Source organism: Rattus norvegicus, chromosome 4 (genome assembly GCF_036323735.1).
Source record: "Rattus norvegicus strain BN/NHsdMcwi chromosome 4, GRCr8, whole genome shotgun sequence".
Classification (NCBI taxonomy): Eukaryota; Metazoa; Chordata; class Mammalia; order Rodentia; family Muridae; genus Rattus; species Rattus norvegicus.
Genome location: NC_086022.1, coordinates 100,216,270 through 100,237,313, shown reverse-complemented (window position 1 = coordinate 100,237,313; position 21,044 = coordinate 100,216,270). Strand labels below are relative to the sequence as shown.

The 21,044-nt window shown below is 38.5% G+C and overlaps 1 gene segment (V, D, J or C); it reads right to left on the bottom strand.

Annotated features, from left to right (window-relative positions):
* Nucleotides 1–4,499: 4,499 nt before the first annotated feature.
* Nucleotides 4,500–17,682, bottom strand: LOC120102296 (immunoglobulin kappa variable 1-27-like). The segment is given in 4 exon segments: nucleotides 4,500–4,643; nucleotides 5,129–5,224; nucleotides 17,109–17,455; nucleotides 17,598–17,682. Coding segments are annotated over 4 exon segments (633 nt in total).
* Between the last annotated feature and the right edge of the window lie 3,362 nt (nucleotides 17,683–21,044).

The window sequence follows — 21,044 nt, the reverse complement described above, 5'->3', positions numbered from 1 at the left end:
CCATGTTTTCTAAGTGAGTCAGTGAAACTAATTTTTTTCCAGTGACTGATGATGTCTAATACCTCAAAGGAGTAATAGAAAATAAATGCATATGGAAGGGATATACAGTAGTTGATACATCCATACACACACATTTAAATTCACATACCAAAATATTATATTTCAGTCCTAAGCATAGTATACAGTTATTTCCAAACTTTGAGATGTGAAAAGATAAAATAGCAGTAGTCCTTAGAGCAATTCATCTTGCCCTTTGGGTTCTATAGACTTCAATTTGCTTCGGACTCCATGACCATAGAGCAAATGATACAGGAAAGACTGAGTGGCTTGAAGATTGAATGTTTGATGAAAGTCCCATTTTGTCTGTCATACCCATTAAACTCACAGAAGAGAGGAAATAGCTCCCTGAAAATATAAAAAGTGATCAGTGACTGACCTATGTTCACATAGAGGGTAGACTAATCCTCAGAGTGTACTTTCTTCACCATAAGCGATATCTTTATTTCTACATAATCAAGGAAGCTGGGCCATACAAGTACCTTCAGAGAAGCCAGGTAGAGTATGTGGCTCCAGGCAAACAGAACACTGATGTGCACATATGGAAACCTCTGCTTGGAGTCCTCAATAGGACTTGTAGAATTTGTTCTTTCTCTGATATGAAGATGAAGATCCTTGATCCTTTTTCTCTTGCAGCTCTCAGTGACTGAGCTTCTAGTATAGATTTAAAAGATAGGAAGGATCTCGATAGGAAGAATCTGTAGCACTGGATATATTTATACTATCATCAGGTATGTGGTAAATACAGATTCTTTTTGATTAACATATGTAAAATTAAATACATCTGTATAGAATGTATAGAATAAACTATATAAATTTGTTGAATAGAAAAACTTTTTTGTCAAAGATATGGTTCACTGAATAAAGGCACTTATTGCTTTAGAGAGGATCTATTTTTGTTTTCCAGTGTCCTAACTTGACTGAAAACATGATAATTCAAGATCTACAATATTTGATGGCCACTTCTAACTACCAGTAGCAACAGATATGTACTTGTCTCACCAGCATACATGCATTCAGGACACACATACACATAAACAGAAAATAAAGTAGAGCCAACCAGAGTAGAATACCAGAGGAAAGAGAGACAGGTCAGAATGTGGTGTGATAAGATCACTATTGATTATTGATTATTACTGGTTAGAAAACAGGTTGTTCTTTCACCAAAATTGTTTTTTAACATTAGAATGAAGGGACGTTGGTATAATATGCAGGAGGGGATGAAGGAAGAGGTGAATAGTGCCATGGGTTGATCCTCCACCCATTGCTCATATGGGAAGAAATAGAATGCAAGACAGTGTTTGGCAAGTGAAGAATGTAAAATGGAAAAGAATATATCTTTAGTTCCACAGTGAAAGTACAGAAAGCCTGATGATACCCACCAGAGGAAGTTTAGACCTTTTGAACAGAGAAACATTCCAGGATCTAATGCAGAAAAGCAGGAAGTTAAGAGTCTGAGTAATAAACCTGGAACCTGGCAAATAAATAGATATATAGTGTCAAGCTAGATCATTCCAATGGGAAGAGGCAGCTAAACTGTTCAAAAGAACACACAAGCCACACCCTCTAATGCTTCACTGAAACATCTACTTGCTTAATACTGGACAACCATTCTTATTAAAAATTCTTTCAGTGATGCATAAAGTCCTGTACAAGGTTGAGCAGGCTGCAGAAAAGGTTGCCACCTCCTGGCCATGGATCTTTTTTACAGGAGTCTTCAGTCATGCTCTTCTATTTAAAGATAGTGTGTAACTCATTCTTTCACAATTTCAAATTACACAAGACCATGGACTTCACACATTTAAGGGAGAACCATAGTTTAATAGAAGGAGTTGCTGAGGCAAAGACCCCCTGACGCATTACGTGAGAAAGAGCTTTTTGTTCCAATGGAGAGCACTATGAACAGGTTAGTAAATGTGCTGTGTAATAGTATTAACAATAGTAACGTGAAAAGTCTTAAGGTTTTTTACTGTAGGAATAAAGAGCTATCCCATATTCTCCACCTCTGAAGTAGTCAAGAACCCAAGATGTCAAGGAGCATCCATTCTCAGTAGGTAAAAGGATTAGAAACTGATCAATACATCTGCTGGCACTAAAAAGGGAAGTTCTCCTGGTTTAATCTCCTTAAAAAGTTTTAGCTGAATTGACAGGTGGTTTTTTGCATGAATTTGCTTGATCGCAAAAGTGAACAAAGATTTGAACCACAAGAGCCTAAGAGATTCAACATTGGCACATATATTGTGTACAATGCCTCAATTAATAGCTTACAGCTTAAATTATTATATTTGGACAGATAATCGTAGTTAAAGAACCTATTATGTTGTATGCTTCAACATTAGCATATATATTGTTCGATGGATTTAGGGAAACTTCACTTTATTTTTCATTCAGTGGATAAGGTACATTCCTAGGACATTCTTTAAAATTTTTAAGAGGTAGATTATCATAGTTCTAGCAGATAATGCTGGCTCATTGTATATACTGGATATTTGTCTTCTATCAGATGTAGGATTGGTAAAGATCTTTCCAAATCTGATGCATGGTGTTTTGTCTTAATGACAGTGTCTTTTGCCTTACAGAAACTTTGCAATTTTATGAGGTCCCATTTGTTTACTGTTGATCTTAGAGCATAAACCATTAATGCTCTGTTCAGGAAATTTTCTCCAGTGCCCATGTGTTCGAGACTCTTCCAAATTTCTGTTGTATTACATTCAGTAAATGTGGTTTTATGTGGAGGTCCTTGATACACTTGTACTTCAGCTTTGTACAAAACAATCAGAATGGATTGATTTGCATGCTGACCACAACTTGAACCATCATCATGTGTTGAAAATGCTATCATTTTTCAATCGGATGGTTTTAGTTCCTTTATCAGTGGCCATAGATGTGTAGCTCCTTTCTGGATCTTCAATTCTATCTCTTTGATCTACCTGCCTGCATCTGTAGCAATAACATGCAATTTTCATCATGATTGCTCTGTTATACAGCTTGAGGTCAGCAATGGTGTTTCCCCCAGAAGTTCTTTTATTGTTGAGGGTAGTTTTCACTATCCTAGGTTTTTGTTATCCCAAGTGAATTTGCAACTTGCTCTTTCTAAGTGTATGAAGATTTGATTTGGCATTTTGATGGCGATTGCATTGAATCTGTAGATTAAATCTAGCTTTCAGCAAGATGGCTATTTTTACTCTATTAATCCTGCCAGTCCATGAACATGGGAGTTCTTTCCATCTTCTGAGATCCTCTTCAATTTCATTCTTCAGATACTTGAAAATCTTGTCATACAGTACGTCACTTGCTTGGTTAGAGACACACCAAGATATTTTATGTTATTTGTGACTAATGTGAAAGGTGTTATTTCCCTAATTTCTTTCTCAGCCTGTTTATACTTTGGTAGAGGAAGGCTACTGATATTTTGAGTTAATTTTATATCCAGCCACGTTGCTGAAGTTGTCTATCAGGAGTCTTAGTCAGGGTTTCTATTCCGCACAAACATCATGACCAAAATTCAAGTTGGAGAGTAAAGAGTTTATTCAGTTTACTCTTCCAAATTGCTGTTTATCATCCCAAGATCATAGGACTGGAACTCAAGCAGGCCAGGAAGTGAGAGTTGTTGCAGAGGCATGAAGGGATGCAACTTACTGGTTTGCTTCTCCTGGCATGTTCAGCTTGCTTTCTTATAGAACCTAAGAGTACCAGCCTAGGGATGGTACTATGAAAAGTCAGCTGGCAGTCAGTCCTGACAAATCGCACCAAAACAACATGGTTCCACGAGGATATAATTTAATGGGAGGACGAGACAAGGGAGAGAGGGACGAGTGAGAAAAGAGAAATAGAGAGAGGGCAGAAAATATCTGCCTTTTATTTGGAATATGATGCAACTACTCCTAAGTGAAGGTGGGAACTAAGTCAAGGGTACACTGGGAATGTGTGGCTATTGCCATGGCAACACTAACCAGGTAGTGTTGCTACTGGAGGCAAAAACAATTCCTGATACCAACATACCTCTCTTTTTCTTATCATAAAAAAAGGTAAAAAAAAAAAAAAAAAGCGGGGGGGGGGGAGCTGATGGTGAATGGGGAATAAGGGTGTAGTGTCTCTTAGGTTACTTCCTGCTTTCTTGGGGAATTTCAATTTTCGAGAATAGCTGACTTTCACCATCTGGGCCCACTTAGTTAACTTTTGCATCAGGTTCCTCAGTGGATTTGGCTGGCAAACCTGTTACAGGAACTGATTGATAGTTTGATTAGAAATTTTCTGTATCTGTCATTGAAATAATGTAAGACAAGATTAATGAAGAAGGGACTGAAATGTAACACCAGAAAAATGACTAGGAAAGGTGTTATGAAAGGAGTATCCACTTCATTATAGGGTTTTCGAAAGTCCAGGCACTGGTGGCCTCGCAGTCCCTAAAATTCAGTATGTGTTATTGAAGCTTCTGAATTTTATTTTTCACTATCCCAGAATGGTGGATGAAGAAACAGCATTCTTCTTGGAGGAACTGGCAAAGACCACCGTCCTAAGCTGTCAGAACGTCTAGCCCCCATCGGGTTTTGAAGTACCACAGCTGCCAAAGCATCAATCTGTTTCTGGACAGTAAGCATGGTTTCAGACATTTTTTGAAAACTGTTGTCAAACTCGTAAGTGAGCTTATTATATTGGGCCATAGAAGTAGTTATCTCTGCAATTCCAGTGCTACCACCTTGGCTATTCCAGCAGTGACCAGCTTAGGCACGATCTGAACTGCATTCTTATGATGGGCAGCTCTGATATCTACCACATGATTGGCAGGAACTCAGTTCCCCGACTACCACTATTTCATGGAAAAGGAGTAACAACATACAAACTCCTGACCAACTGGCAGGCAAACAATGATATACCTGGGTTTCACAGGGGATTGTCCTAATTTGGATTACTGGGCATTGTGGCAGAGATGGGGTATCAGGGGTTGTGATTCTATTCTAGGGAGCCTAACATTCCTACTGAATATGTCCCAGAGGTTTTAAAACAGTTTGCCTCACCAAAAAGCAGAAATGTATGGAATCATGAAGACATCAGAGTTAGGGCAGCTTACAAAGGGCGAGGTAAAGCTATTGCTTTGGATCACTGGAGAAGCCATAACTGGCACCTTACAGGTAATGGCAAGGAGTTGGTATGCTGAGGACAAGGTCTGGAGCAAAAGGAGGAATGACAAGTTCGTGCCATTTATGAGGAGGGGTGTCAAAGACTTGGAGGAATGTTTAATTACCTCCCCTACCTTTTCGATATCTAGAGGTTGGGAAATTGAGACATATTTTATATGAATGTAGATATTACTTATTAAAGACCCTGCTTGATTTTTTTTTGGTAGCACTTACCAAGAACTCCTATCTCTCATCTGGGATCTTCGATGTAGTGAAAGAGACTCTTGTTTTGTTGATAGAAGAAGTGATTGGTCTGTGATCCTAGCATATGTATCTGACAAGACCAATATTGGCAGATCCCATACTTATCTGGTCATTTTTTAGAATCATTTTTTTGTCTGGTCAAAGAGAAAGCAAGTAAAGAGTTCATGATACATAAATCTGAGAAGTGATACTGGAAACAGAGATTTGGATTGGTTCCTGGCACCTGGTCATGGAGCAGCTTCCGGACCCTATTTGGAAAGACTGTTAGGCAACAGAGTGCTTTTGGACCTCCCAGACTCAAGGGTCTATACGAGAAGCTGGTAGAGGAAACGGCATGTCTCTGTTTGTAGGTTGGCTAACTAGAAGGAGCAGAAGGACTCCTGGGAAGTTTGAGTTTAGGCAAATGGGGTCGTGGCAAAGGAAGTAAGACAAAGAACTTAGTTAGAAAATCCCTTCCTAACAAGGGGACAGGGCATGTTGGCACTACCGAAAAGGAATGTATGAGAGGCACACTCCTAAAACTGCAGCTAAACAGTGGGGTTTGTTGAGAAGGTAAGGTTTTCCCTCTACCTCAACAGTAGGGAAACATGAGAGAGAAATGGGTCCCCAGAGCTCTGTTAGGAACGAGTAAGTGTCCACAGTGTCCAAGACTAAAGAGATGGGCTGCCCACAACCCATGAGGGTTACCCAGGGCTCCATGTTGGTGACGGCAGTGGTCGGGTTTGGGAACTCTTGCCCCTTCATTTATCCATAGCCAAGCCTAGGAGATCAGCTGAGGGTTACCTGGACATGATGTCACCCTGTCCTGCACAACATAAGGGTGATTGACTGCCCAGTGTTTCTCTTGATGTCACTAGGACCTGACCCTCTTGGCTTTCAGGGATTAGGGAAAGACCTTGCTCAATGACTTTGTTTACAATATTTGTAGCAGGAGCCTGGTGGTCTTAGCCATAGAAGAACAGGAATTCTGGTCAGTGGCTGAGGCCGGTCAGACAGCTTTTGCCAGCATATGGTTCTTTAGTCTGTAATACTTCTCTCCCATGATACACTTTAAAGGCCAGCGCCAAAACTTCTGCCTGTGGAGTTAGGGACCCACTTTCTACCTTTTTAAATTCATTTTTTTATGTCAGGGTAGCTCTGGGAAAAGAAATAGGTCATCAGAAATTGCTTACCTTCTAGGATTTTAGGGTCCAAATTAGTGTATCGTAATAAAGCCCTTGTAAGGCATTCTAAAAATTGCATGGGTTTTCCTCTTTTTCCTAGATTACTTCTTGCAGTTTTTCAAAATTCAGTGGTTTTAAGACTGCCCTTTTGCTAAATTCGCTGGCATTCCTCAGGAAGTAAATTATTAGTAAGGATCATATGTCAAGAGAGGTTAGGCATGAAAAATCTTAAATAACTTCGATACGTTTTATAAATAGAGAAAAGGAATGAGAAAACCGTGCCATGTGTGAAACTGTGCCAGGACAGATTTAATCCTCTAACACTGAGCACAGCAATCTTTGGGAATGGCTAATCTGCAGAGCAAGGGGGAGACTTGAGGATGTGCACACAGGCGTGCACAGCTGAGGCACTGTCAGGCAGAGCTAGGACGGATAACATTCTTTCACCCATACAAAGTAATTTGTAGTCTGAAGGGTGATATGTTCTGCTCTTCTCTCTCTTGGATACCTAACACTATAGGTAGCTCAAGCCTTGTACTCCTTTAATAATTTGCATGTGGCCAGGGCACAGCACAAGCCTGAGTATTTCACTTGAGGATGTTTACACCATGTGCAAAAGTCACATTCAGTGAGGATACAGAATCAACCTGAGTGTCCTTCCTGAACTCTTAGCACTGATGATGCTCTGGTGTTTTCAGGTGAGACATAAGTGTGGCTACCTTTATTTTTATGGAAATTATCTTGCTATGTGGTTAACACTGTATGCCCGTTGTGCCTCTTCTACCTCAGGTATGAGATGTGATGCTTAGATTAACCAGTCTTTATCCACTCTATTTGTATCTCTTGGAGACTGATTAATTATCAATTGCCAAACCAATGAGAACGTTGATACTTGGTTATTCTGGCACCAGCAGGAATCAGGGAATTCACCTCAATTACTGATCTATAAGCCATGAATATTTAAATACTGGGGTCCCATTGATGCTTTGTGGCAGTGGATCTAGGACAAATTACTCTCTAATCATCAGCAACATGAAGCTTAATGAGATTGTGACTTACTACAATGCACAGGCTAACAGTCTTCCTCTCACAGTGATACAAGTCATAGCAAAATGTCCTAAGGTGTCAACGGAGTAGTCTGAGCTGCCTCATCTACTTTTTGATGTGCATGGACTTGCTAACATTCATAATACCCACTCAGGCTTCAAAACTATTTTGAAAATTGGCGAAATGTATCAATGTGACCTGTCTGCTTTTAATTCTCTTCCTCTCAAGTCAAAGAGAAGAGGTAAAAAAAAGTCTCATAATTTACTCAAGAACATTTTAATTTATGTTTACGTAATTCTAGCTGTGGTGGTTTTTGTAATTTACACAGTAAAAAGGACCTTCTAATTGTACCTCAAATAGGCTATTTTTATTAAGGCAACTGATGACTGGTTAACAGCATCTTGATGGTCTGTTGTTTTCTACTGTATTCTGCGTTATCTCCTGAAGCTTGCATTTTATATAGTGACTTCAGCTTTGGATAATTTTATGGCAGTTTTGAGAAATCGCAGTGAAGAGTTTGTTAAAGTTGGAGGAGGCAATTAGTATGTTCAGGCCCTTTTGTATATACTATCTTTGGATATTTCAAACATATCTATTTCTTTCAGACATTCCATGGTATACTTGGTTTTACTCCATATCCCTTTCCAATCCTTAGGGCTCAGAAACTGAAAAGATTAGTCTAATCGCATCAGATCTTTTAACATTATTTCTTTCAAGTATTTTTATTATGGCAATGCAATGGCCTCTAACACAATAATTTACTGTTTCCTATTATTTGAAGAAGGTTAATACTAGAAATTGAGGATTCATAATTTTCATTCATGGAAAAAGTATTCAAGTCATGCTTTATCTCTACACTTATGGAGATGATTGTGTCTTCATAATCATTGCTCGATGAAACAACACTGGTGATTTTCCAGGTGCTAAAATATCAACTAATGGAGCTTTATACTAAAGAACAAGATCTGTATTTAGTATATCAGGCCTAAAAGTGATAAAATTGTGAAAACAGAGTGTGAGAAATAAAATATTGGAAGTATCAATTGTGAGAGGGTTGAGAATTGATCATTTTTAATGAGTAAGGGTTCTTATTGAGTCACATAGTGAGTAAGAAAAAGAAGAATGATGTTGATTAAATTATAGTCTTGTTAATATTTCCATTTCTTTAATATGCAAAAAGCTGATATTCAAGGAGACAAAGTGATAATTTCACTTTTAATTGGATGCTTGATTATATATATAAGGCTGCCAGTTTATCAACTATTTTGAATAATAATTTGTTTTTCTAGTATGATTTTTCAATAGGACTCTTTAATTAGGAGATTTATTTTAATGAGAATTGAGAATCAAATTAAGAGAGAGCAATATCAACCTGCAACTAAAAGCAGATTTGTGAATAGATGTAAAGATTATAGAAACATAGTGATCATCCTATTTGGCTTTGGGAACAAATTTTTGAAGCACATAGTCAGACACTCTGGGTTTTTATTGCTCAGAGATCCCTGGACTATAGAGAATATACAGAATCTACCTTACATATAGTAGTGCCACAGACAACCCCAGCTGGGTGTTGGGTTCCCTGGGACTTTGGTCCTTGAAGACTTGGTGAGTAAGGATTCAGGTGTGACAAACAGAAACAAACACAGATGCAGTGTGAATCTGAGTGTAGTTTGTGACTTTCGAACAGGGGCTTTTATACAGGAGAAACAGATATTACAATTCTAAAAGATGTGTTCACTGAAGCAGCTACAAAGCATAATTATCACACTCACCTGGCACAAGAAAAAAAAACATTCAGGTATTACACTATCTAAAGAGTAGGTTAAAAGAATCAATTATGAATGAAATAGATAATATCATTATCAGTTAATAGAACAAAAAATCACTTATAGAGAATATCAAACTTCCATTAGTGGGTATAAAAGATCTTCATGGGAACTTGGATTATGACCCCTAGGTCGTGAACAAGTAAATAAAATCCCATGGGTAATTTTTATCTAACATCGACCTTCTGCCTTATTAAAAATCCTCAAAGTTCAGTTTAAAACTGTATTTTAAAACAATGCTTTCTATACCAAAATATCAGAACCCACCTCAATTACACATGCATAGCCATACAAGATCATATATTGTTGGGAAGGTTTTCATCAAAGTACTATTTTGTAATTATATAAATGATTATTAGGCAAATCACTAGATCTCTTGGAGAAAAAGTCATGGCAAGTGATGCCATCTCAAGGGGTGGCTTCTTATCCAATTTTCTCACTTAAAATCTCAGTCTATATCAGAAACACATCATAAATACAGAAAAGGAATAGAAGAAGATAAAGCAGACAAACTGCCATGAGAACTATGGCTCAATATTTTTCTCTGACTAGAGAACTCCACACACTATTCCAGGAGACCTTTTCCCTTAGAGTCTAATGCCACAGTCTGTGGAACTTGTCACACAGAATCTACTGGGGTAAGTGTGGCATAGCTGCAAAATTTCTGACCAGCAGATAAGACCTTATAAAAGCCAGTTAATAGATATAATGCAGATTCTACATTTCTGTTTCAGAGTGCATTTACATGTAGAAAGTAACTTCATTTTGTTTCTAGTAGACAAAGCTGATTGTGCAATGCAGATGTTTAGTACTGATGAGCAGAATATAAGTTTCTGTGCTACGAAAGCAGAAAATAATGACACAGAGTTAGCCTTTTGCTTCTAGAAAAAACTTGAGAGTATCCCATTAAGCCAGGTTTCATCTGAAAATATTTTCAGGCAATAGAGGATACAGGAGTTCAGGCACAATGACAGACATCCAGCTTCACACTCCCGTTACTCCAAGTGGATTATGTTCTGACATGACCCACTATGGAAGGGTTACTCCAATAGTACCAAGAGGAACAACGTTAAACACATCCAGACTCTAGGCTCCTGATGATGAAGGTGAAATCTGGCCACTGCCTCTAAACCTCAATTAGACTTAATCTTACAAGTCAGCTGAATCGTAGATCAAGAATTTTGGAGACTTTCCTGATGTCTGTTGGTTCCATCCTGACCAGCAAGCAACTATACATTTTGTTCCCTCAAAGGTTTGGATAAAATGAGGGAGTGTGGCATATCTGGATGTCATTTAAAAAGACAGTTAAGATACAAATTGAATAATCCCTCATATGAAGTGTGTTAAATGAGAGGTTACTTAAATTACCAGACATCCCTTACAGGAAAGCTTAGCAAATTCATATTGATGTTATTCTTTAATTAAGGAAGAAGTGCAGGAACCCAAGAAAAAGAGTGTGGGCCTCGTGTCCATTCTGTATTCTGGAAGCAACTGGTTCTTCTCAGGGCGTGACCCACCTGTGAAGAAATCCTCATGGCTCAGGATTGGACTAGGGCACATGCAAATCAGGACCACTTTGTCAAGTCTGAGAACAGCTACATTCAATAACTCATTCTGAATGAGCATTTGCAGGGGTCTTGGAAGAGAATTGTAATGCATATTTTTCTACAAAAGGACAAATGTTCTTATTGAATCCTGCAGGTAGCATGGGAATCTGAATTGCTCTGGTTCTTGCTTTCCATGCTACTATCTCCTTAGGACCTAGACATCTACAATAGCACAGTGTGAAAAGTGCAAGGAAGTTCACAGGCTCTTTTCACTGTTGAATAATTATCTTCTTTGATACATTCCCTGTAATACACAGTTTTATTGCATGTGTAATAAAAACAAATCCAACCATGATAGAATTTTTTGTCAGATCAGTGAAAAAGTGGGCTGATGTTTCTAAATTGTATCTGCCCCCCGCATAAACACTTTGCCTCCTTGTGACAAGTACACTGTCTGCTATCACTTTTCCTGATATAGGTGACCTTTCCTCTTCTGGTGTTCTTCTTCCCTATTCAGTCAGAGTGAATTGATGGAACTGTGTTTACCAGGCATGGCTCAAGTGTATACCCACCTATTGCTTCCAAACATCAGTTCGCTATTCCCTCCTTTCACTGCCTTATGTTAGTTATTATCCCTTTTTTTCCTTTTTGCAGCATAGGAAAAGACTCCAGTCTTTGGAAAGGATATGCCGAGCCTTGGGGAGGAAACTTCCAAGAGCACAGAAAGTATTTGCCCTAATGTACCCTCAATCTGCATATGTTCTTCTGCTTTGTTTCTTGCTTCTCTAAGATATGATCTAATAATGTGCAAGAAAATTGCCTTTAAAATAAATTGCCCTGAATAAATTTTCATGAAACTACTACATTAACATTGAGTATTTGCTCACAAATATTTATTAAAATGTTGTCTGATCTTTTGTTTCTATTCTTTTTTTTTTTCATCTTTATTAACTTGAGTATTTCTTGTTTACATTTCTATAGTTATTCCCCTTCCCGGTTTCCTGGCCAACATCCACTAACCTCTCCCCCCACTCTTCTCTGTGAGTGTTCCCCTCCCCATCCTTCCCCAATTACTGCACTCCCCCAACAATCACATTCACTGGGGGTTCAGTCTTGGCAGGACCAAGGGCTTCCCCTTCCACTGGTGTTCTTACTAGGCTATACATTGCTACCTATGAGGTTGGAGCCCAAGGCCAGTCCATATATAGTCTTTGGGTAGTGGCTTAGTCCCTGGAAGCTCTGGTTGGTTGGCATTGTTGTTCATATGGGGTCTCAAGCCCCTTCAAGCTCTTTCAGTACTTTCTAAGATTCCTTCAACGGGGTCCCGTTCTCATTTCAGTCGTTTGCTTCTGGCATTTGCCTATGTATTTGCTGTATTCTGGCTGTGTCTCTCAAGAGAGATCTACATCCGGTTCCTGTCGGCCTGCAATTCTTTGCATCATCCATCTTATCTAGTTTGGTGGCTGTAGATGTATGGGCCGCATGTGGGGCCGGCTCTGAATGGGTGTTCCTTCTGCCTGTGTACCAAACTTTGCCTCCCAATGGCCTCCTAATGTATTCTTGTTCCCCTTTTAAAGAAGGAGTGAAACATTCAGATTTTGGTCATCCTTATTGAGATTCATGTGTTCTGGGCATCTAGGGTAATTCAAGCATTTGGGCTAATATCCACTTATCAAAGAGTGCATACCATGTGTGTTTTTCTGTGATTGGGTTACCTCACTCAGGATGATATTTTCCAGTTCCGACCATTTGCCTACGAATTTCATAAAGTCATTGATTTTGACACCTGTATAATATTCTATGATGTAGATGTACCACATTTTCTGTTTCTACTCCTCTGTTGAAGGGCATCTGGGTTATTTCCTGCTTCTGGCTATTATAAATAAGACTGCTATGAACGTAATGTACATGTGTCTTTGTTTTATATGTTGGGGTATCATTGGGGTATATTCCCAAGTGCAGTATAGCTGGGTCCTCAGGTAGTTCAATGTTCAATTTTTTGAGGAAACTCCCGACTGATTTCCAGAATGGTTGTACCAGTCTGCAATTCCACCAACAATGGAGGAGTATTCCTCTCCTCCACATCCTCGCCAGCATCTGCTGTCACCTGAGTTTTTGATCTTAGCCATTCTCACTGGTGTGAGGTGAAATCTCAGGGTTGTTTTGATTTGCTTTTCCCTTATGACTTAAGATGTTGAACATTTCTTTAGGTGTTTCTCAGCCATTCAGCATTCTTCAGCTGTGAATTCTTTGTTTAGATCTAAACCCCATTTTTAATAGGGTTATTTGTCTCCCTGCGGTCTAACTTCTTGATTTCTTTGTATACTTTGGATATAAGCCCTCTATCAGTTTTACGATTGGTAAAGATCTTTTCTCAATCTGTTCATTGTCTTTTTGTCCTAACAACAGTGTCTTTTGCCTTACATAAGCTTTGCAGTTTTATTACATCCCATTTGTCAATTCTTGATCTTAGAGCATAAGCCATTGGTGCCTCCCTGCTTCTATAGTATGTGTCAGACAATTTTCTTTAAATTAATTTGCCATCAGTAAGTTTTCATGGAGCTGCTATTTTAACATTTGGTATTTGCTCACAACATTTAATCAAGCGTTATCTAATCTTTTGTTTCTAATCATGATTTTCTGAACTCAAACAGCCTGGCTTGCTCACCTCCTTCTTTATTGAATCTGTGTATAAAATGTATACCAGAATACAAAGTAAACTGTGTGCATCATTGCAGTTAGTTGGTCTGATGCTACTTGTATTTCAGTGGTAATAATGAACCCAAAATCTGGTTACCCCAAGGAGGAGAGAGTCTGCAGGTAGATGCTAAGTGACCCTGACCCCAAATTATTTCTGATAGTTAATTGAGTTAATCACTCAATACCTGGGCAGAGAAGACATAGGTGAGCTTGAGATGTCCAGGGCTGGAAGTTGGAGAGAGTTACCAGGGAGAAGAGGAAGAAGTCCCCTGGCTTAGAAATAAAGACAATGTGACCCTGAGGGATGGCCAATTAAGAGTAGCCCATAAGAAGCAGAGTATGTAATAACTCAGATTTATTGATAGGAAAGTAGTTTCTAAAAACATAGAGGGTAGGCATCTGTCAAGCTTATGTACTGTTTAATGCTTTTTCTAAATACAAAGGCTGTGTGTGCTTTTTATTCCAAAGGTACAGAAGCTGGGTAGAAACCACAGGGATTTAATACTTTCTCCATACAGCATTAGGCTGTGGTCTACCTCATTCCTTTTGGCTCCTTTCATTCCCAGGTAATCTCCTGCTTTCACAAGAGAAAATTCACAAGTGGCATGTGAAAAAAGACTTTAAGACCCTCAAATGAAAGATTAGGGACACCCCTGCAGAAGGAGGTAAGCAGGAACAATGAGGCAAAAATTGGGTAAGGCAGTACTGCTTCCTGACTTGTGCATCATTAAAAAAATGTAGAACTCCTGTATTTAAAGCACATCTGCTAGATTGCTGCAATATAATATTAACAGTGACTATAGTCCTTGGATCCTGATGAAGGGACAGTCATTGTTGGTTTTGGGGAGAAAATGAAGCAGAATATCCAAACTCATCAGCCACGTGCAAAAAATTGTAATATAATTTGGGTCACATGGGCATGGTATCAGTTGTTATCAATATGATATAGGATGAGTGTGAGCGCCAGAATTCTGAGGACTAAGAGACAGCTTCTTTACACGAGTACAAATTAGACAATGAAGCATTAAAAGAAGTAAAATTAGCAAAAGATGGGGTTTGTGGAGTATGGACAACATGTAAACAGAAGCTGAAATTTTACACATGGAACCAAAGGCTCCTCCTCTTCCACCAAATTCAGCGTCTTATTCTCTCACAGTTCACCCAGATTGGGAAGATTACCATAAATTCAAAGATGAATTCTCTACCTCATGGAGGTTTAATCTCCTGTTTAGATGAAGATGACACACACCCTTTTGAGTGTGTGTGTGTGTATGTGTGTGTGTGTGTTTGTTTGTGTGCACATGTGCATGTGTATGTGTTCGTGTGTGTGTTTTAAAAACCTTTAAAGATAAAAAATATGTGGAATTATATTTTGTTGAAAAATCTGTACATAAAGTTGTTCCATTATTTGTTGGCATCAGTTTAGGGATAGCCCCCAGTCCAGTTGTTGGGGATACTGCTTGTAGATTAAGCTAGACATCTGCTGCATGTGAGCAGGGACCTTGGGTTCCACCCATGGAGCCTCTTTGGTTAGTGGTTCAGTCTCTGAGAGCCCCCAAGAGTCTAGATTATTTTACACTGTCAGTCTTCTTGTGGAATTCCTATGACTTCCCTGCAAGTCACTCAATCTTTCCCCAAACTCTTTCAAAAGTCTCCCTCTGCTATGATCAATGTTTGGCTGAGACTCTCTGCATCGGCTTTTGTCTGCTGCTGCTGGGTGGAGCCTCTCAAAAAGCAGTAATGCTATTCTCTTGTCATGCCTGTTCTTTTGAGCCTGGTTTACCTCACTCAGGAAAATATTTTCTAGTTCCATTCCTTTGCCTTCACAATTCCTGATATCCTTGCGTTTAATACCTGGTTAGTATTCCGTTGCATAAATTAACAGTAGTTTCTGTATCCATTCTTTGGTTGAGTGACATCTTGATTGTTTCCAGATTCTGTCTATTACAAATAAAGCTTCTATGAACATAGTGCAGCACATGTCCCAGTAGTATGGTGGATCATAGTTTGGGTGCATGCCCAGGAAAAGTGTAACTGGATCTTCAGGTAGAACTGTTCACAATTTTATGGGAAACATCCATATTGATTACCAGCGTGGTTGGACAAGTTTGCACTAATTCGAAATTCATTCGACTTAAAAGCTTCTGTAAAGCAAAGAACTCTGTCAATAGGACAGAACAGCAGCCTACAGGTTAGGAAAGAATCTTCACCAACCTGACAGCCATCACAGAATTGCCAAAAGATATAAAGAACTCAAGAAGTTGACATCAATAGACCAAATAACCTATTTAAATCTGTGACACAGAGATAAGCAGAATTCTCAACAGAGGAATCCTGAATAGCTGAAAAGCATTTAAAGAAATGGTCAAGGGGTTGGGGATTTAGCTCAGTGGTAGAGCGCTTGCCTAGGAAGCGCAAGGCCCTGGGTTCGGTCCCAAGCTCCAAAAAAAAAAAAAAAAAAAAAAAAGAACCAAAAAAAATAAATAAAGAAGAAATGGTCAGAGTCCTTAGTCATCAGGGAAATGCAAATGAAAGCAATGTTGATGTTTCATCTTGCACTCACCAGAGTAGCTAAGATCAAAGGCTTAAGTGGCATCTCATGCTGGTTAGGATGTAAAGCAAGAGGAGTATTCTTCTAGTACACGTGTTTATTCAAAGCTTTAAACAAAAAATTAGTGCCAAAATAAATTTTACAGGTAAAAATTATTTCACCAAACTCATAAATATTTCTAATATATCTACTAAAATGAAAGAGCAATTATTAATTATAAAATATGGAACCAGTCTTATATTACAGAGGACAAATATGGTTGTAAAATTCTCTAGTGACAACAGGTGGGTACCTGGATAGAGTAAAATTTACATAAAGGCAAGAATTCATAAAGACCACTGGGAGCATCAATACCATAATACTGGTCTTTGGAAAGAGTTCTTGAGACCACATACTTACACTTCAAATCTTTGTCATGCAACCGAAATCTGATTTCAAAATGAACAGCACGTTTCTGTCTGTCTTAAGCTTCAATATTGCATACCTCTACTTTGCACCATCCAAAAGCCATTCAATAGCTTTTCGGTAGACTCCACTTGTGTTTATAACACCAGACAGTGTTTGCTTCATCTACATTGTCATTTGTTTTGCTATATAACAATTCCATCTGAGAATATCACTTAGATTCCTCAGGTATAATGACCGCAACAGTTCATGAAGTCTACAGACAATCAGTATTGTTTGTACTGCTGAAGCATACCCAGTACAGAGCAATATCATGGGTCTCTGATGCCCAAATCATTCAAAATCTTCAAAGCCTGGCTACATCTGATACATTATGTCAATAATAAAAAGAACCAAAAAAAAAAAAAAAACAGCTGTGAAAACCCAACCTCACACATCTGCATCTCTGGGTGGTTTATGTTATGGCTTGTATCACCGTGGGGCCCACTGTTATACTGATAGCAGTAATATGTGGCAACATCTTCAGGCTGCAGGCTGCTGATGGTGAGTGTGTAATCTGTACCAGATCCACTGCCACTGAACCTTGATGGGATGCCCGTTTGCAAATTGTTTGTATAATATATCAGGAGTTTTGGAGCTTCTCCATGCTTTTGCTGATACCAGTCTAAGTTCTTATTAATATTCTGACTTGCTTTGCAGCTGAGAGTGACTCTGTCTCCCACAGATGCAGACAGGACTGGAGGAGACTGGGTCATCTGGATGTCACATCTCATGGCTGATATTGGAAATACACATCAAATACAAACTGTTAACAACATGAAAAATGAAAAACATAACTTTTCACACCACCAGACACAATTCTGAAAGGGTTTTTTTGTTTGTTTGTTTGTTTGTTTGTTTGTTATGGTCCATCTTACCTGGGAGGCAGAGCAGCAAAAGCCCTAAAAGTTGAACTGGAGCCATCTTGACTGTCCTGTGTCCTGTCTGGGACTGAATACAAAAGTGTCCAGATTGTCTAATAAGAAGGCATAGTTCAGTGGGCTGTGTTCTAATATGCAAATTATCTGCAGTCTGGCACAGCTGCATGGCTGTTTCGGTTCTTTAATTTAATGAGGACAGGATGTCTCTGCCACACTCAGGACTCAGATTGGGATGCATAGATTTTTCTGACAGGAAGTGTGTTCATTTCTCTTCAGAAAGAGAAAAACAATGTCAGGCCAGGCTCCTATAAAGAGTGTATTATGTTCATTAAAATTTTCTGCCATGCGTTCCTCAAGAGAGCTCCAACTCATACAGGAATTTTTCACGATGACACAGACCTGACCTGAAAAGACCTGGAAAACAATACAGAGGCCCCTTTTATAGGTGCCTGGAAATACTATTGGAAACAGTGTCTTCCTTTTCGTTCCCCATCCCTGGTCCTCTTAATATGAAGTTTTGCAAAAGCAAAAACTCAATACACAGTGAACAAGACAACACAAAAATGTGACTCCTAAATGGCAGGACCTACATTCACTTAATTGTCAACTACATAAAGCTGATGTGACTGAATGCATTGATGCTTCCCATCTTGTGTCTGATCTTTTTCTGAGGTCATGAACACTCAGATAATTACTCCTATTCTCTCTCATAGGTTTTGACCCTAAGCGTTACCCCACGCAGAGGCCCCTTCTCTACTATGTGGTCATTCAGATCCTTAAAAAATTAAACATTCTTTTCTCTTCTTTCTGTTCTTATATCTTTAGAAACGAAACTTTATTTTATTCATATCAACATACTTTGCATATTACAGGGATTAAAGATAGTTTTATCCAAAAAAATAACTTGGTAGAAATTCTCATTAGAGATATTATCTACAGTAACACCCGCTCCAAGTTTTCTAAGTGGATCAGTGAAACAAATGTTTGTTTGCTTCTTTTCCAGTCAGTGATGAGATCTAATATCTCAAAGAAGTAATAGACATTGAATGCCTATGGAAGGGATGTACAGTAGTTATTATATCAATACGTACACATATACATTCATGTAACAAAATACTTTATTCCAGTTCTAAGCATATTATATATTTATTTGTGAATCTTTCAAATGTGAAAACATAAAACAACAGTTCTCCCTATACCAATTTATATTGCCCTTTTGTTTGTATAGAGTTCATTTTGCTTCAGACTCCATGACCACAGAACAAATGACAGAGGGAAGACTTAGTTTGTTGAAGATTGAAGAGTTGATGAAAGCCCCATGTCGTCTATTATACCCATTTCACACACAGAAGAGAAAAAACAGCTCCCTGAAAATATAAAAAGAGATCAGTGAGTGATCTCCGTTCACACAGGGGATAGACTCTTCCCCAGAGTTTGCTTTGTTTACTCTAAGCCACATCCTTATTTCTGCATGAGCAGGGAAGTTGGGCCACACAAATACCTTCAGTGAAGCCAGGTAGAGCATGTGACTGCAGGCAAACAGAACACTGATCTGGACACCCAGAAGCCTCTTCTTGGAGTCCTCAAGAGGACATGTAGAATTTGCTTTTTCTCTGCTATGAAGGTAAAGATCCTTGATCTTTTTTCTCCTGCTGCTCTCAGTAACTGAGCCTCTGTTATAGGTTTAAAAGTAACAAGACTGAATAGGAAGAATCTTTAGCACTAGATATATTTTTATTATCATCAGTTGTGTGGTAAATACAAATTCTTTTGATTTACATATATAAAATTAAATATAACTTTATGGAATGTGATAATAAAGTATATAAATTTTTTAAATAGCAAATATATTTTATCAAAAGAGATGGTTCAGTAAATAAAAACACTTCTTACCTTGGAGAGGACCATTGCCCAAATGGGGTTAACAACCATTTACCATTCTAGTTCCAGAGGATTTGATGGCCTCTTATGATTACCAGTAGCACCAGATATATACTTGGTTCAACAGCATATATTCATTCAGAACATGGAAACAAGGAAACAGAAAATAAAGTAAAACAAATCATGGTAGAATAACAGAGGTAAGAGGGACAGGTGAGAATGTGGCATTTACTGAGTATTTACAGCTATTTACTTAGTATTACTGGTTAGAGAGCAGGTTGATCTTTCACCAAAACTATTTTTTAACAGTAGCATGAGAGAGTAGGCATAATATACAGGAGAGGATGAAGGAAGAGACAAATAGTGCCATGGGTTGATCCTCCACACATTGCCTATGTGGGAAGGAATAGATTGTAAGACAGTCTTAGGCAGGTGAAGAATGTCAAAAAGAATATATGTTTAAAAGAAAATAGAACAGTGAACGTGCAGAAAGCCTGAATAGGAGACACTGACTACCAGAGGATCTTTAAACTCTTTGAACAGAAAAAAAGTTCAGCATGTAATGGAGAAAAACTGGAAATTAAGGGTCTGAATAACACACCTTGCACCTGGAAAAATAATAGATATATACGGTCAAGGTAATTCAACCCAAAGGGAAGAGGCAGCTAAGCTGTTCAGAATACAAGAGCCACTTGCTTCACTAAAGCATCTACTTGCCCAATATTATATAATCATTCTTATCAAAAACCCTTTCAGTGAGGCATAAAGTCCTGTACAAGATAGAGCATGGCATACAAAACAAATGGTTGCCTCCTACTGGCCATGGTTCTTTTGTACAGGAGTCCTACTGCATGCTCTTCTTTTTAATTGTGAAACTCTTTCATAATTTCATATCATGAAGGACCATGAGCTTCACACAACTAAGGGAGAATCATGCTTGAGCAGAAGGAGTTACTGAAGCTAAGACTCTCTGACCCATCATATACGAAAGAGCTATTTCTTCCAGTGGAGAGCATTGTGAACAGAAGGGAAATGTGCTGCTTGATTTCCAGTCTTGTTCATGAATAAGAAGCAAGTTTGAGAAAAATGAGTTTATTCAGGTTACACTTCCATATTGCTGTTCATCACCAAAAAAAGTCAGGACTGGAAGTCAAGCAGGTATTGAAAAAGGAGCTGATGCTGAGGCCATTGAGGATTGTTACTGCCTTGCTTCTCCTGCCTTGCTCAGCTTGTTTTCTTATTGAACTGAACACTACTAGTCCAAGAATGGTACCACCCACAAGGGGTCCTCTGCCCTTGATCACTAATTGAGAAAATGCCTTACATCTGAATGTCATGGAGGAATTTATTTAAGGGAGGCTCAATTCTCTGTAATAACTCCAGTTTTTGTCAAGATGATATACACAACTGGTTGGGACATCAGGTTTAGAAGTTCTCTGGTGGACTTTTTAGGGTCACTTAAGTATACTGTCTTATCATCTGGAAATAGTGATATTTTTACTTCTTCCTTTCCAATTTGTATCCCTTTGACTTCTTTTTGTTGTCTAATTCCTCTGACTAGTA